At 40.1% G+C, this 18,863-nt stretch overlaps 1 protein-coding gene across 2 annotated transcripts in view; it reads right to left on the reverse strand.

Moving 5' to 3' along the window:
* Positions 1–18,863, reverse strand: part of LIX1 (limb and CNS expressed 1) — a 46,714-nt gene that overhangs the window by 25,702 nt on the left and 2,149 nt on the right. For both annotated transcript variants that reach the window (XM_070412376.1, XM_070412377.1), the window contains exon 2: positions 2,262–2,425. In XM_070412376.1, coding sequence (XP_070268477.1) covers positions 2,262–2,425 — 164 coding nt within the window. The remainder of the gene's footprint in view (positions 1–2,261; positions 2,426–18,863) is intronic.

Consider the following 18,863-nt stretch of genomic DNA (forward strand, 5'->3'; position numbering starts at 1 on the left):
ACTTTTCTCTTATTCTTTTAGTTTTCCTCAAATGTTTGGTGATCTTTAGTCCACTGACATTCATGGACAAAGAAATATATTTGTTTAGGTGGCTCTAAAAAGCCACTTGGTGGTGAGTAGGTCTGTTTCCCAAGGAGGTCTCCCCTGAAACAGGAAGTCTGATGGAGACTATTACTTTACTGTGGGCAGGCTTCACCTTAGAACGTTTGATGATGGTACTCCAGAGTCACATGGGTTAGAGAATCCCTTCTGCAGTGGCTGCCTTTCTTCCCCCTTCCCTGCCCATCATTCTTGTCTAAGTGTCTGGGGTTACAACAAGCTCTGTTCTGAGGCTTCTAGACCCACTTTCACATCATTCTCATTAAGCAATTCACTTTCATTGGCCAGAGGTCAAAATCCACTGGTGACTATTGCTCAAGGTAGAAGGCAAGACCTCACTGACTGGCTGGGTCAGCAGTTTTGAAAACAGTTTTTAAATTAGCCTTAAATTACCTTACTACTGCCAGAGTACTTTCTGAAACACATGTGAATATACCATTCTCCTGCTCAGAATCCTTGAGTGGTGCTGATTTTATATAGAATAAAACCTGTTGTCCTTTACAAAGCATGAAGATCGCTTATGGTTTGATATGGGTATCTGACCATCATCTCCCACCACTTCCCTGCCACAGACAAAGGAAAACTGAAAATTCTGAAAGTGCGTGTGGTTTTTGTCACTCCATGCCTTTGCATTCACCATTCTCTATGCTGAGGATGTCATCTCTCCTTTACCTACTGGCAAAGACACCCTCAACTGCAGATCTCGGCTTGTGATTGCATTCCTCATAAATCCTTCTTTGGCTTCCCCTAGGCGTCAGGTTTGTGTTCTATTTATTTAAACTATATTCTCTCCTCGCTCCACAAAATATGTAAAATAGCATAAAACAGAAACATGGTAATAGGATAAAATAAGTGAGACATACTAAGTTCAAAGGAACACTAGAGGTGGAAATATAAATAATATTAAGTATTACATGACATTAAGTTCTGTAGACTTACACTACAAAGAGATACACTGAAAAGTTGACTCTGGGCTTCCTGCTTGTCAAAGGTAAGAGGGAAACTTAAATGTTTATGAGTTTCACATTTTCCACAAACTATAATAAGGCATTTTGCCAGTTATTGCAAATTGAGAGATAGTTTACTGTACTAAAAAGGCACTTACAAAGGTGACTGGTAAACTGAGAAGTTCCTTCCTTTATGCTTTTCTTGACCCTCAAATACAATCCTATGTAGTTACTATAATATTTTTGTACATTGATTCCCTCAAGGTGTGAACCATATCCTCGTTACTTGGCCCGATGCTGGATACTTCCTAGTCACTCAGTGAGTATTTGTTACACACACTTGATAACCAGATGTTGATGAGGCCAATGTTTTTGTGTGAGTAGGTGTACAACTAGAAATGAATCATCATTTACACCCCTCATAAACATCGTAAAGATTTAACCACCTGAAGTCTTTATAATAATTATCAAAACAATTGGAATACTAAATAAATACATTGCATGTATATCTCATGGCTCCTGACCAATCCTGTGGGTATTGTTCCTTATCCCAAAGTTGAGGAGATCAAGGAGTTAAATCAATTTCCCAAGGGTTAACAGTTATTTAGAGGCAGAATTTGAACTTAGCACAAGTGCCTGAGCCCAGCCCTGTAAATCTTCATCTTTGCTGTTGGTTCATGCTTTGGCATATAGTAGATTGATTAGCACTTGATTACAAAATTCAGGAAAGTGGACACTATCTACTGGTGGAAGGGTCATGATGGAAGGACTTTACCAAAGTTCCTTTGTTCTTTAAGGTATATTCCGAAATATTTTCTGGGAAAAAGGCAGCAACTTTCAGGCAAATAAAATGCTGTAAAATTCACTTTCCATAAAGAATTATTAGGGGATACCTTAATGTAAAATATTTCCAGTTTAAAAAATTAAAATATCTGACCAATTTTTATACATATATACACATCCTATATAATAAAGAGCTAATATGCTAATTAGATGAACAGCAGAACGATCTTCTGGATGAAGCCAAGGCTGCGAGGGGCTGCGAGGGCTGAGCCCCTTGCATGAATTTCATGCATCAGGCCTCTAGTACATATATATAATGGAATATGACACAGCTTTTTTTCATTTCAACCAAGAAAACTTATAATGTTGCCATTTTATTAAAGGGCTTACTCTATTTTAACTTTCACTGACCAACGTATGGTTGCTTCTTACCTGAAAGTTGCCGAAACAGCTTCCCCCTGGAAGGGTCACATAACTCACAAAGGGAGGCCCAGGAGATGGCAGTGACTCATACACCACCACACCTTCACTGGGGAACGCAGCCCTCTGCTGCTGCTTGCTTTCCCAGAATTCCTGCAACATCGACACAACGTTCACTGAAAAAGACAAGAAAAATATCAGTTATTCAAAATGGACATACCCTGGCAAAACAAAGTTTTGTTTGTGGGGTGCTTTTAGTTGTGAAAGAAACAAATATTACTTAACACAAATGTGTTTATTTCTTCATGAGTATGGGTCAAGTGACTTGGTGCTCTAATTCTAACCACATTGCAGTATTTTAAATTGACTTTACAATTTAATATCAAATTTAAAAATCTCACTCTTTCTTCTTTGAAAATTTGCCTTAATAAACTTTGTCCAGACCTATAATTACCCAGGGCCTCTGCTCCCATTTCTCATAGATTCTTAAACCTGCAAAGTGAAAGCCAAATTTGAAGGTAAAGATGTAAGCAATGTAATTTTAACTGGGACTTGCCTATTATAAGGTTTAAGAGGAAAAAAGGCAGAAAGAAGAAAAGTCTTTCATGCTTCTCCCCACCCAATCTTAAGAATGAAAGGCAATTGTGTAATAAGCAGGAGGCTGGAAAAAGCCATAAGTGAAACTAATAACATGGAGACCTTGTTAAGGACCACGTCTGTTAGATGACTTCAGAAAACATGGTAATGGCTGGAGCCATGTGTTTTAGATTAAATGACCTGTGATAGCCTGCAGAATTTCCAGATCAAATTAGGTTGGTTTGTTTATCCTGTACTGCAAATTGAATTGTGGAAATTAACAAGGATAATAGAATTGTAGAACTTGCGGGTCATGCAGGCAAAGCTCTGCCTAATGCAGGAATTCCCTGCTCAACGCTACTGACAGATGCCTGTGCCTGAACACGTGGAGAGACCTGGTACTTGGCACACCTTGAGGCAGCCTATTTCAAGTGCTAATGGTTCCGACTGTGAAAAGGTCCTTTTGGGACTGAGCTGAAATCTGCTTTTCTGTAAAGTTCATTTCTGGGCCCCCCTAGGAGCTTATCCCCTTATCCACATGAGAGCCTACCACATAACTTGAAGGCAGTGAAGGGCGTCTGTTGTTTTTACCTGCCTGCCATTGGATTCATTCCTCTCTTTGTGGAAATAGCACAAAGGTTTTTCTTAAACAACTACTTTTCCTTCGACCATGTCTTCTCCAGGGCTGAGGGTGGGAATTTGACCAAAGCCACGTCATCTACCGCCGGTAAGTCCAGGAATTTTGTTGGAAATGTTGGAAGACTAGATTCTTCTTTTCTCACTAGGGTTGCTAGGGTGATAGGAGCTAAGTGTGCTGCTGCCCAAGCAACGGGGAATCAAGTTGACAAGAAAACCAACGGAGAAGGGCAGAACCAATAGATGGAGAAAGACTAAGTCCTGACAGCAGACTTTGCGCTCCTGCACCAACACATCCGCTTTTTTCTTAAACCATTCTGAACTGGTGTCTCTCACTTGCATATGAAAATATACTAATACAAACCACTTTTGATTTCCTTAAGTTCTGGATTAAATAATTTTTTGTTCTGCCCTGGCCAGCTTTGCTCAGTGGTTATATCATTGGCCTGAGAAGGGCTGAGGGTTCGATTCCCAGCAAGGGCACCTAAGTCCATTGTAGGTTCCCCAGCCCCGGTAGGAATGCATGCGGGAGGCAACCAATCAATGTGTCTCCTCTCTCTCTCTCCCTCTCCTTCTCTTTCTCCTTCTCCCCCTCCTCCCTTCCTTTCACTCTCTCTAGAAATCATTGGGAAAAAATATCCTTGGGTGAGAATTTAAAAAATAATTAATAATACTTTTGTTCTTTAAAGCATTTTTTGTGTAACATAGGGTCTATATACCCTTTGACATTCTCTGGAATTTCCTGGATGTACTTCAAAATGCTGGGCGTTGATACTTTTGAGGGAGTCAGGAGAGTCACACTGACCTGGAGGCAAAAACATTGCACAATCCCCTTTTAAACTGTTTCTAGAGCACCTGACTCCTTTACCTCACCCTAGGTCACAGATCAGTTTAACAGTATGTAGTTCAGGCAAATTATCGAGACATCTAAGGAATTGAAATCCTGTGTATATTTAAATACTGCAGTGTTTAGTTTTCTTTCTTTTCTTCCCCCCCTGCCCCCCGCTTTATTGAGCTATATTGTGCAGTGTTTAGCTTTTAAGAAGTGGTTTGTAAAGAAACTGGGAAAATGGAAGACTACTAGAGGGGATAATTGAATTAAAATATAAAATACAAGTTGAAGTGGTCAAATTGAGATTGGTCACCTAGAGCTTTTCCATTCACTCAAAAATATTTGAAATGATATTTTCTACCAGTTAATGTAATTCAAAATAGATTTAGAACATTTATTTTATAAATTATATTTCTTCTGTTCACCCCCCTCCTTCCCTCCTATTCCCCAAAAAACAAGGATTTTGAACTGGTTGATTTGTGTTTCTACTTGCATTTGACCTCCAGAATTCAGCAGAGATGTCTTGAAGATTGAAGCCTAAAACCAAAGCCCGTGCCTTGTTGCTCTGATAGTCAACAAAGCATATTAACCACTATTTTAAGTAAGTTCATTGTTGAATGATGTTCAGCTGAGAACTAGAGTAGGCAGTTGAAGACTCATGATTATTTAGGTGAAATGAACACAAGAATTTTGGCACATAAAGCTATGTGAATTAAAGAGTTTGAAGGTAGGTACTCAGTAAAATTTCTACATGAATAAAAGTAGCAGATTTCACATTTTTCATTCTGCAACCTTGGAATATTTCTTTGATGGTTTTATGTATGTCATCACCTCTAAAGAGTGCAACATATGTCCATGCACACACACAATCCATCTTCCTATTTCTATCTCCTCTGGACGACTGCAAAACCAGATGAATGGAGTGCAGAGGGAAGAAGTCCAGCTTGCTATTTGGAATTCCAAAGATCCAAATATCAGAGGATACTCTATTTATGAAAAACATGCTCCTCTATTTTTTTGAAGTATCAACAACAAGCTTCATGGACAATATCAAAGAAAATATGAGCAGAGGGTCAAGAACTGCTAAAGAAAACCACCCAAGTTTGAGAATAGGCCCTACATAGTTTAGAGAACTGCAGTTGCACCTTCAATGCTCCGCAATGAACCTGCCTTCATGTTACAGAACAAACTTGAGCTATCAAGCATGTGATATCTGGAGTCGTTCATCTACACAGGTGCCCACTTCCACCTTAATTCCTCAAGTCTCAAATGAATTTGTGCTGCTTCTCCTGGGCATTGTTATAGTAGTCATTGTCTTGACCTATTTTTTAGATGTTTTTTCTTTATGCACTCCTTCTCAGTTGCCATAAGTATGCTTAAGATGATGAATGAATGAATGAAGGAATTAATCAATCAATCAAATGAAACACTCAATATTGAGGCTATTTTTGGCTACTAATTATTAAAATTTTCCCATTATGGTCAAACTTCTAGAAAAAAAATATCTTATGTTGTAATCTATGTTTTCTTATTTTCCATTCATTTTTAACCTTCTACCATCTGGCTTTCCTTTATTTTATCCCACTGAAACTACTCTGGCAAATATCACCAATTCCTAATTTTCAGTCCTTATTTACTTGACTTCTAACTGCATTTGACACAACTGATCAATTTCTTCTAGACAATCTCCTATCCCTAGGCTTTTCTAATAGCAGTCCTCTTGATCTGCTTCTCTATATCTAATCATTTGTTCTGTCTCTCTAGTGGGTTTCTCTCCTTCTGCCCACCCCTAATGTTGATTTGCATGACAATCCTGTCCTTGTGTTTTGTTTTTTTTTTAATTAAATCTTTATTGTTCAGATTATTACATTTGTTCCTCTTTTTTCCCCCCATAACTCCCCTCCTTCCAGCTCCCACCCCACCCTCCACCCTCACTCCCCACCCACTGTGTTCATCCATAGATGCATGATTTTTGTCCAGTCACTTCCCGCATCTCCCACACCCCTTTTCCCCCCAAGAATAGTCAGTCTATTCCCTTTCTATGTCCCTGATTCTATTATAATCACCAGTTCATTCTGTACATCAGGTTATTTATTCACTTGATTCTTAGATTCATTTGTTGATAGATGCATGTTTGTTGTTCATAATTTGTATCTTTACCTTTTTCTTCTTCTTCCTCTTCTTAAAGGATACCTTTCAGCATTTCATATAATACTGGTTTGGCGGTGATGAACTCCTTTAGCTTTTCCTTATCTGTGAAGCTCTTTATCTGACCTTCAATTCTGAATGATAGCTTTGCTGGATAAAGTAATCTTGGTTGTAGGTTCTTGGTATTCAGCACTTTGAATATTTCTTGCCATTCCCTTCTGGCCTGCAAAGTTTCTGTTGAGAAATCAGCTGACAGTCGTATGGGTATTCCCTTGTAGGTAATTGAGCCTCTTTCTCTTGCTGCTTTTAAGATTTTCTCTTTGTCTTTTGCTCTTGGCATTTTAATGATGATGTGTCTTGGTGTGGTCCTCTTTGGATTCCTTTTGTTTGGGGTTCTCTGCGCTTCTTGGACCTGTAAGTCCATTTCTTTCTCCAGATGGGGGAAGTTTTCTGCCATTATTTCTTGAAATAGGTTTTCAATATCTTGCTGTCTCTCATCTTCTGGCACTCCAATAATTCTGATATTAGACCGCTTAAAGCTGTCCCAGAGGCTCCTTACACTATCTTCACACTTTCGGATTCTTTTTTCATTTTGCTTTTCCAATTGGGTGTTTTTTGTCGAATCTTTGGTTTGATTATTGTACTCCTCTGGTCTGCTATTGGGTATAATATTCTTTATTTCAGTCCGTGTATGCTTACTTTCTAATTTCTTTATCGTAGCATCGAGGGTCTCATTAGTTTTCGTGAGGCTCTGCACAAATTTATGGCAAGCCCTCAAAATTGCGATTCTTAGCTCCATATCCTCCATTTCTGTCATGTTTTTTTGTCTCCGCATCTTTTATGCTTTCTTGGTGCACCCCCTTGTGGTCTCTGTGCGCAGTCTTGTTCTAGCCAAGCCTTAATTGTTGTAGTTAACACTAGAGGGATTTGACCTCCAGGCCGACTGGCTATAGGAATCAGCTGTATGGAAAACGTCTGCCTTCTGGGGAGGCGCTAATCCAGCCTTTGCCTGAGGCGATCGGCAAATGGCTGTGCGCAGGGTTTGGGCGGGGCGGGCTCAACAGGGCGGGCGGAGGGAGCAGTTATGGCCACGCTCAGTCCCGTTCCCAGAGGCTCTGCTTCTCAGAACCCCGGCAGCCGCTGCAAACCTCGGAGAGAAAGCTGCCCTCAGGTTCCAACTGATGCCGGATAATCCCGCTTCTCCCGTTTGAGTCTGGGTCCCTAGAGACTCGCCCGGATCTGGAGCCCAGAGTCTGAGACTCACTCCCGACAGAAAACGACAACCGCGCCCTCAGCCACCAGCCCGCTTTGCGCGCGCACACCTCGGTACCTTTGTATTTTCCACACTGCGCCGCCTCTGAGCCTCGATTTGCTGTTCTCTTTCCTTCTAGTTGTAGAGTCTCTCTTCAGCCAGCCTTCCTGTGGTTCTGGGTGATGTCCGTTCAGTCTTTTAGTTGTATTTTTGAAATGGTTGTTTGCGGCAGCGGTCTCCGGTGTTTACCTACGCCGCCATCTTGGTCTCCGCCCTTGTGTTTTTTTTTAACTTCTCTCTGCTGTTCTCCTCCAATGACAGAACCTACCCCCCTAACTTTATCTACCATAATATGCACTGACAGCTCCCAAACATTCTCTTGTAACTCCAGCTTTGTTAATAAATACTTCCATTTGTATGTTGCCCAGATTTAACATATTCCCAAACTCAGCTATTTTCTTTTCCATCAACTCTTCTCTTTCTCCCGAATTACTCAGAGTGTGATGTCACCTAAATCAGAAACCTGGCAGAAACCTTCATTTCCTCTCTCTCTAGCTAAATAAATGCCCAAGATTTGTCAATTCCATATCCTGACATCTTCCATAGTCCCCACTTCTTCTCAGTTTATCCTGCCTTTGCTGCATTGGCTCATAGCTCACCAAGTATATCACAATACCCTTCTGATTCCAATCACCCTCTCATCCAACCCATCCTTTAATTGTTTCCAGGAAAATCTTTCTGAATCTCATAGCTGATCAAATCACTCACAGCTTCTTAAATCCTCCTGTGAGTCCCTCATTACCTACAGGATAAATAACTCCTTGGCAAGGCATGGGAAACCCTATGTCTTGATATTCTTTCTCATTCCAAACTTCTCTCTTCAAATGACCTTCCAGGCTTCCACAGTCCCATGCTTCTTATATTACTGGAAAGACCCATATTTCCATTCTCTCCTTGGCGTGCCCTCTTTCCACTGTCTGTTGTCTTCTTTAATGGCACCTATTCTTTTTTTTTTTTTTTTTTAAGATTTGCCCCCAGTATCAACTCCTAAGAAATAAAACCAAAAGAAACAAAAAAAAATCTCTAACTCCTTGCTACAGAAACTGCAGTCCTCTGAGAAACAGCATGGATATCACTTGGGAACTTGTTAGAAAGGCAGGATCTCTGGCCACACCCAGGCCCACTGTACCAGAATCCGCTTTCTGTTTTAACAAGGTTGCCAGGCAACCCGCTGCACGTTGAAGTTTGAGAAGTCCTGCTGTAGGAAGAAGTCGTTATTCTCCTCTCCCTTACCATGTACCCACTATATGCCAGGCACCATGCTTTTTCTCATTTAATCCTTACAATGTTCCCCGTAAATGGGTTTTTATCACCCACAACTTACAGATAAGAAGTTCAAGATGCTCAGGGTACAGTCACACAGTTACTCAATTTTAGACCTGGGATTTTAAACCTAGTTCTTGCCTAAGTGTATAATATATGCTCTTCGTTTATCCTGAGACACACCCTAATTATGATGGAATTTAGGTTGTTTTCATGTATAAAGAGACAGTTCTCTTCAGAGGAAGAATTATATCATTTTCCTCACAATGTCTGGAACTTAGTAGGAGCATAAACAATGTTAGCTGAGTATTTGAATGTCATCAGAGGAATGGGAAATATGCTGCATTTGTGAGGCTGTTGGTAGGGGAGGCATAGGAGGCTCTTCATAAAAATCACTTCACTTAGCTCTTCCCAGGGGCTATTTTTCTGACATTTGTTCTTACAAAGTCAAAGGAAGCAAGAGCTAATATTTTTTCATACAAGTGATATGACATGTTTCCAGGTTGGCACTGTCACATGGAATGAGCAGTCTGCGTGTATGTGGACAGGTATCCTGATGACCAATCTTCAGCTAGCACTTTGCTCTGGTTTAAAGCAATGGTATAAATATACCCACTGATTATGTGCTCAGAGGGGGTTGTGACTAGGCATCCCATTAGAGTACCTTCTTTCAAGGAAAGATGGCTAAAAGAGAGACCATAAGAGAAACAAGAGGAAATGACAAAAGACTGAGGAGGGTGTTGACAGGGGGGCGTTAGCAAAAGTCAAGGTCAGGTCTGTGTGATGGTGCCCTCCACCTCAAGGCCAGGAAGCTATAGTCTGGAATACATCATTTTTTGTCAGGCATTATTTCTCCCAAACCTTAGTAAAGTTCTTTTTCAAAAGTTTCTACTTTGTCTCAATGGACATTAAAAGAAAATGTCGTTATTCTAAGAATAATAGCATAAAAATCCAGTTCCTTTTTGTGAATAAGACACCGGAGCTTCCTCTCCCAACCATCATCTGCAAGCCAGGAAGAGGGCTCTCACTACATATCGAAGCTTTCAGAAATTTGAAGTTCCTAGCCTTAAGAACTGTGAGAAATAAATTTCTGTTGCTTAAGCTGCCCAGACTATGGCATTTTGTTACATCAGCCCGAGCTGACTAAGATAAATCTCTTTGGCAGTTTTAAATATTTTGTGTACTGACGCCAAGACAATTTGCTATGCAGTTTATAGACTATTTTGTGTGGCTATTTTCTTTTTCACTGTGTTTTGAAATTTCTTCATGACAGATTTTTCAGAGTGGTAATTAGATCCCCAAGCAAGTCTCTCATAAATGATGTTTTCATTTTTCCCTTCCTCAAGCTTTCTTTCTGATGATAAAGTTCAGCATTGAGGGATTCACAGGAGACATTAGACCAATGAAGACATCCAGCAATGTTAACCCCTTCACCATCCACCCTTGGACTCACTCTAGCAGGAATCCTCAATCAGCTTCAGCAAAGGCTTCAAGTCAGATTTGGCTGGACATCCTTCTGGCCAGAAGAATGAAACACCGTGTGATAGTTCATCCTGTAGAGCAGTTTTCTGGAAATTAACTCACAGCAGACTGTGAGAGTCTAGAGGCCAGGGACTCTGGTTCATTTCTTCTCTAGAGCTTCCTTGGTATCCAGCACAGGGCTATTCATCTAGAAGCAGTTGTTAAATTCATTTGGAATCTAAGAAAACTCCACATATCCGAACAGTTTGAGTGCAACTGAAGGAATGTACAGAAGGTAAGTGAAGTCACTATGATTCATGGAGAGATCAGCACTTCCTTCTGGAATGGCAAGTTTCATGTGTAAACCACCATGGTGCCCACACAGCATGGATGTGGTGGTAGCAGCCATTCTTCAGCTGGAGATGATGGAGTATATGCAGAAGGATGAAGCCTGGTCAGAGGAGACAAGTGATAGCTAGCCACTTGGCAATTGGGGCTTTACCTTCGTAATAAGTAGGGCTTAGGAAAATCCCGAATGGGGGATGATGAGTACTCTTGTCTCACAGTGCCCAAAATAATATATTCACAATACAATTGTGAACAAAATGTTAAAGTGCTACAATATAGAACAGAGATTGATTTTAAAGTGATTGACTTTAAAACTTAAAAATTGATGTACAATAATTAAGTCAATAGAATGAAAAAAGTAGATGAATTTGGGCTGAAAAGGTCAGGAAAAACCTGCATAAAAGTGGGGCCTACACTGAGCCATCTCAGAGACATGAGATGGAGACTAGGATAGGAGAAGAGAAACTGTGCTCCCAAAGGAGAGAGGGTGGTATTTAACAAAAAAGAGTAAGAAAACTACTAATGCCTCAGCTGAGGGATTGTATAAGGGAGTGACTGTATAAGGGAGTGAGGGATTGTATAAGGGAGTGATGGGAAAGGGTGCCATGAGGAAGGGTATGATTTAATAAGAGACGGGTAAGGGGACTTAGCTCCTTTTAATGATTGAAAACCAACCCCATTGTCCTGGGGTCCCAGCTATACCCAAGAGGGAGAGAAAACCAGGAGCAGAGAATGCCGTTTTTTCCCTTGCTAACATGACATGCTGCCTGTGGTGGTTCCATCCATGAAGAGGAAGGGCCCAGACACTTGGAGAGAACGTGTGGTTGCTCTTTTGCATCTGGGTTATCACAAGAAGCATGTTTCTCAGGAAGGAGCTTGGGCAAAAAAAAGTCTTTTAAGTGTGGAGGAGGTGAATCAAGCAAGGGAGTCTTGCTTCCTGGAAAGAGCACAGAGTCCCATCGAAGAAGGAAATCAATAACTGGCACTCAGAAGGCTTTTATCCTAATAATACAGCGCTTGCCATTTTCACAGACTGAACACAATGGAGATGCCGGTAGGGACACATGATCTATGTTTTCATACGGGAATTCTGCAAATGTAGTGGATGCAAATGCCCCATGGATTATGACTCCATGGAGTATGTCACAGAAGAGTCCTCACATAAAGGCACTGGTTCAAACACAATAAAATTCAGACCACATCTTGTCTCTCCACTTTTTATCAACAGGCAGGCAATTTGTTTAGTAGTTAAAATTATGGACTCAGGAGCCAGAATGCCTGAATTTGATTCCTGTTTCTACCAGTGTCAGGTACCAACCTAACTGCCCCAGGTTTGTCTGTAAATGCAGTACTTACATCACAGGGTTGCTGTAAGGCTCAAAATGGAAAATGCTCAGAATAGAGAGCTTTAATATAGTAAGCTCCAGAGTGTTAGCTATTATTTGTGGTAAGAGACGGTGAAGGAAGAAATGAAAAAGCCTGCTTATATACTTGCATGTTGCATCTTTGAAGTGGACTGTTCCTGGTTTAGAAACCATATCATTAAACATTCTAAAAATAGGCGATAAGTCTGAAAATTCTCTAATTGTATACATTGTGCTATTTAATTTATTTCCAAAATATGTGGAGAGTTCAGAGATGGAAAAGAGAAAGCTCTTTTGATATCACTCACCAGTAAAGTCAAAACTTCATTATAGTCAGAAAATAGATGAAATGGTACATGTCTCAAAATTGGAAATATGGATGTTTATCCCAATTTTTTTACTTTATTTATTTTATTTTTTTTAATTACATTTTTTTTATTGCTTAAAATATTACAAAGGGTATTACAGATGTGTCCTTTTTTTTGTTAAAGGCAATAGACCTGCTCTTAGCAAAAACTGTAGAAAGTATCTAACTTTTATTTTAACTTAATGTTTAATGACTGCTTATGCTTCAAGAAAGTAGAAATATTATAGTTCATTGCCCAGTTCAATTACCTAATATAAGTCCTGCATGGAAGATAATCATTTGGCTGCAAAAAGGAATCATAAAAGTATGTTATAAATCTATCAGAAAAGAAGAACCAATTTTCCTTATGCCTTATATGAGAAAAAATCCTAGCTGGGTAAAATGTACTCTGCCAAAAACAATTAAAGACAAATTGAAAAGGCTACCATTTAAGGATACATCATTAAGAGGCTTTCTCGATGACTAACATATTTTCAAATTGATTTTTTGCCTCCAAACAGATGGATTTATGTTCTGTAATATTTTAATATAACCTTTAATTAAATTAGCCTTAGCAGATGATATTTTAAAGTTAATTAGTACTTTCTATGCTTGCAATTTAATCATCTAAAACTTGTTCTTGCCAATGTGCTATTCTAGTTTTCTTGAGGAAAAAAAAAACAAAAACAGGGAAAGGACCCCCAAGTCATTTGGGTTAAGCTCAAGGTATGATGCAATTTGCCATTCATGCAAAATGGACTGCAAAATGGGGTACCTTCGCGTTGTGTGCTGGGCTTGGTGAACCACCAGCCAGCTGTCTAATCATTTATAACCATCCTCAGGCTTTACCATGTTTTGCCCACATAATGGAATCTTGCTGACACAGCTCGCATGTCGGGTACGATGTGTCGGAAACTTGGGCCTCTTTTTCTTTTGTGTAGACACTTTCTAAAGGTGGTCACAGCCACACAGCAGGACTGCGACGCTTGGAGTCCTGCTTTGCTCCCAGCAGAGAAACTGTCTTTTGGGAACACTCCTGCCAGTGCCCAACTCCTTCCTTCAGCGATGTCTCTTCTTTTGTTGGCTTTTTCTTCTCTTCTGGTCCCCATCCTCTACCCCGAACACTTTTTCAAGGGAATCATGATCCTTTACAAAGTGTTTTACAAAGTTAAGCAAATTCTCCAAAATATGCAAGAAGTATATCATTCTTTTTGGTTTAGTTTTCCTTTTTAGAATGTAAAGTTGCTGAACTTTGGTGGGAAGAAATTTAAATTAACATTTATTTTTCTGAATCTTTGGAAGTACATGGTGATATTTTTTAAAGGCAGAAGGGAGAGAATATGAAGGGGCAAGAGGGAGTTGCAAAGACAAATGAAAAAAAAAAGTCATTAAGTATAGCAGAAGTAAACCTCAGCAGCAAGTTGAGTTCCCATGTGTGGAGTATGTGTGCACCATAGGTAAGATGATGTCATATATCACAAAAGCTACGTAAAATAAAAACCTAATGTAATCTATTAACCAATCAGGAAGACTGTATCTTTTCGTGTTCCATCGGGCCCTGATAATGCTCTGTATTTAGGAGACTTTGTAGGACTGTTGATTTTAGATTACCAACCAAGGACTAAACAAACAAACAAACAGCAAAAAACAGAACAAAACACATTACTTCACTGACCAGTTCTGTTTAGTTAAAATAGTCAAATCTTTGCAAATGTGGCCGTACACATATAACGTATCATCCCTGGGAACAATTGTTATAAAAAAAGCTCTTCAAAACCCTGCCACAGCTATCTAATGAGGGTTTATGTTCCAGGAACAGAGTTTGGGCCAAAAGAGGATGGTGAAGGGCCTTTGGTCCCTCACAGTTGAGGGAGGGTAGACCCTGAGGGTATGAGGATTGGCAACCTGAGTCACCGTACCAATGCGGTTGGTATGTGGGATGATTCAGGCTGTTCTACCAAGGCCAACCTGAGGCAGTGCTCAGGGAAGTTGCCTGAGGGCTATGTTTATTTCAGAACCCCCTCTTACTCCATGCTCCCTCTAGTCTCATCTGACTGTCAAATTAACCCTGCATGCAAGTAGACTGTGATTAAGGTGTCAGGGGATGACGACTTAGAACAGTGGTTCTCAACCTTGGCTGCACATTAGAATCACCTGGGAATCTTTTTAAAATCCTGATTTCTGGGCCTCATCCTCCGGAAATTCTGTTTCTTTGTTATGGGGTGGGGCCACAACATTAGTAACAAAGAAACAGAATTTCTGGAGGATGAGGCCCAGAAATCAGGATTTTAAAAAGATTCCCAGGTGATTCTAATGTGCAGCCAAGGTTGAAAACCACTGACTTAGAAGGTCTCATTACGGTTTATTTCATCATAATGAACAGCACCTGACAATAGGAAAAATATTCCCCCGGTTGTGAAAGAGGAAATCAACCAACCAACAATCAGAACAGGTCTGTTGGGCACCTGCTAGGTACTGGTTCCATGGGAGGCACCTTGGGGGTTCCATGGACCTGCAAGCTGTGACTTTGCCGTCCTGAGATTTCCAACTTAGGTGTGGACAAAAACATGCCAGTGAGGCCATAACTCACAGTGCAGGGCCACATGAGAGAAATATAAACTACACAGTACAGGCCATAAGCGCCAAAGGAGTGGTGACTAAATGATGGGTTCCCACAGCTGCCTAACAGGATGAGATCAAAATAGGGATCAACTGATTATCATCGCAACAGGGAAAAAGCCCAAACCATAATTCAAACAGCATTCCATGGACACCAGAGAGAGAATGGCGAGAACTGCAGGGAGTGTAATAATTGCCTGTTTTGTCAATATTAAACTTTCAATAGGATTCTCTTTATTTCTTTTTCTTTTAAAATAAGATTGTCTTAACTACCTTAGACTAAACTTACATGAGCATTTGAACATGGAGGAAAAGAAATGAGTCTTTGGGGTTAAAACTTCACTGTGAAGTGTATTAAATAAAGAAGATTCTTTTATGAAAGGCTTCTAAAGTTGTCTTACATTTCTTAAATCAATCTGTAGCACATAATCAGTAAAACCGTATCATTTAAACAGAAAATTCATAACTTAGAAACTCACCCTTGGGCAGCTGTATCCTATTATGGGCTGTAACTTAACACATGAGTTTCAGAAGTTGTTAAAGTTTGAGTTCAGGCTAACAAATCTTAACTGTTAAAAAAAAAAGCCTATGTTAAGAGACAGCAGACCATGAAGAGGCACCTGATTTGATCACCGGATGAATGTCAATCACATTTTATTTTGATTTGTTAAATCTTATTTATACATTGAGAAATAAATATACTAGGACAGATATGGCCACTAAGTGCTCAAGAAGCCACTTAGTTTTTTTCCATTTAAAAAAATTTTCCTCTGGGGCTGAGACTTTCAGTATTTAAACTCTGCCAAATGTGTATTTACTGAAAAAAAGGAGAAGGGTGCTTATCCCAGTGATAACTGAGCTGAAATCTGCATTTTCAAATAAAAATAGTTGTTATTATCTCAGCATAAATTTTTAAAGTAAAATTGGCATCAGTAAACCAGATGTACACAGTTCAAATTATTGTAATTATGATGTAATAATTTCTCTAAAATGAGCTAGTGAGCAGTGAAGGTTCTTGTAACCATATTCTTCCAGACATACTTTACATGGTGAATTCAGTGCAATATGTGTAGAGATTTTACTGCACAAATACCTTCATCCCTTACATCCTACTCCATTCTTTTCTGTGAAATGCAAAAAACACACATGTACCATTAAATGTATAGATTTAGATAACTACACTAAAAAGCATGAAATGGAGAAAATACTTGACTCTTGAGCATCTTGCTCTTTCGCATTGCACACAGCCAGACTCATGATTACTAAGAGGTTTTTAATAGCTCTATAGTCTGGTCTAACTTTTCCAAAGGGTAAGAAATACTTTTTGAAGTATTCACCTATCTGATATAAATAAGACCTTTTATGCAGAAAAGTGTTTCCCCAAATGGAAGAGTTAATGCACCTCAAATATGTGAGATATTTCCTTCTAATTGTGCAATGTTTGGTAACGGGTCCATCTTATTTTATTCATTATACAATTTGGGGAAACATGTTGGTGAAATCTAACATGTCACTTTATAAATCAGTACTGGAAACAACACATTCTCATGGCTTCAATGACAACTCAGATAGCTTTTTAACCATCTGCTTGAGAAAGTTTGTCTGATTTTGGCCTTCAGACAGTGAATGTGGTTTCTCCCTACAGGCATGTTTACATTCACAAATCTTGCATCTTGCCGGAACGGGTAAAATAATTCTTGCTGTGAAAAAGCTGTAATTGTCTCCCCACTTAGTATCAGGAAGTGTACCTCCTACAGATGTCACTATAATCTTTTCCCCAATGCAACAGAAAGCCATAAACTTCCAGAACTAATCTAGGATCACTGTTAACTCCAATGGCTCCCAACTGCCTGCGCGCCAGGGTGACTCCACCTGCCTCAGCCTTGCCTCCGCCCCCTCCCCCCCCCCCCCCCCCCCCGCCCCCCACTCCTCCCGGCCCATGCATTGTTTGTATTGCCTGATCTGCCTTTGGACAAGCTGTTCTCGCTCCTCAAAAATGCCCTTCCCCTTTCACTCTGTCATACTGTTCAGATGTGCCCATTAAATGGGTTCCCTCTACACTTCCAGAAGAGTTCATTTCAATCCCCCCTGTTTTCCTGGAAGATATTGCCATGACATGATCATTTCACACCTCTGAGAGGCAATGTCTGGCAGTGACTAAAGGTGAGGAGTTGGAAGATAGAATTTGAATTCTGGCTCGATCACTTACTAGCTGTGTGACCTTGGGCAAGTCACCTTAACCTTCATGAGCCTCAGTTCCCTCATCTATAAACAACAATAATATCTGCATTACTGTGAAGGATTCATGTTCCTAGTATCGTGTCTGTCATGAGTTCTTGGCATCCTGGCATTACCATCAATGAAGAAAGGTCCCAAAGATGGCAGATAAGCATACTGTGTTCTTGTAATTTGAAGAGTTAACACTCAGAGTAGAATCTTACAGTGCAGCCACCTTGAAATCATGCGGTGATTTCCTTTGAGGAAGCATGTGAGAAACTGTCAAACAGTGGCAAACAAATAGGAAGCTCACACACACTCTCTTAAAAGACCTGACAGGGGCTGTGTTTAGGATAGCTCATCTTTGGTTGTGACACATGACACGAAAAGAAATGAGTTGTTGCAGGAAGCCACGAGTGGAAGGCAGCAGGGAGATATGCCCAGTATCTGTCTGGTGGTGTGGCGACGCCCAGTGCTTCTTGTTACACAGCGGGGACACTCAGGTATGGGGAACAGTCAGAGACAGCTTAAATGAGCAAACTGCACATTGAAAGCCCACCTTTTAAAAATGGCTTTCCATTATTTTTCATTTGAGGTGTAAAATAGGGAAAAGGGAAAAAATGTTGTTTTATTCTATGTTTATGAATAAAATATGTAAAGGAAAGAAAATGAAAAACAACTGACAGCAGCAGCCAGATGAACACCTTGCCTAAAACAAACGAGGGGTTTAATGAATTGCAAAATGCCACTTGGAAGGCCTCCTTGGCTGAGACATGCATTCAAATCTTATTTATTTAAACGACTGTAACTATCCCCATGGGCATTGGTCTCAGACCAGAAACTCTGGGTGCTTTTCCTCACCAATGTGAAGAGAAAATTCAATTTACTAGTGCTTTTTTATATATATATAAAATCACAAACCAACTGAGAGCAAGAAATTAATAAAATGATCATTTATATCCCCTCTATTATGTGTTTCTAAAGAAAAAAGAGAAAAAACTGCCTTTGCATTTATAGAAAAGAAATTTAGAAAAACACGTTTACAGTGTTGTTGGTTTCTTTTCTTTTCTTTTTTTTTTTTTTAACGCTCCTTTGTTCAACTGTGCTGGGCTTTTAAAATTCTTGGATTGCCTTTTCATCTTGCAGGAAAAGTAAGGTAACAATTTTTTTAAGCAATTGGCAGTGATGTGCTTAAGTGCTTAGCCTTTTCTTCTGCAAGGAAGAGGCTGGGCCAGGGTGGGGGATGAGGAGAGGAGGCTGCTCAGAACCTGCCATTCAAGGCTGGCGGCAGCGTTCTATAGGCTGTGTAAAAGAGAAAGGTGGTGGCAGCAACTTACAGGTGTGCCAAAGAAAATAAGTCCGTGTGCTAAACTCTGGCACGCACACGGGAGGTTGCCGAGGCATGGCAAAGGCCCAGGCGGACTTTTGATGTCCTGCCCCAGAAAGTAGTAAGCCTGTTCCCATTTATGCCAGGAGCATGGTGAGTGGCTAG

This window comes from Myotis yumanensis, unplaced genomic scaffold (assembly GCF_028538775.1).
Source record: "Myotis yumanensis isolate MYYU_CA2020_CCGP unplaced genomic scaffold, mMyoYum1.0.hap1 SCAF_4, whole genome shotgun sequence".
Lineage (NCBI taxonomy): Eukaryota > Metazoa > Chordata > Mammalia > Chiroptera > Vespertilionidae > Myotis > Myotis yumanensis.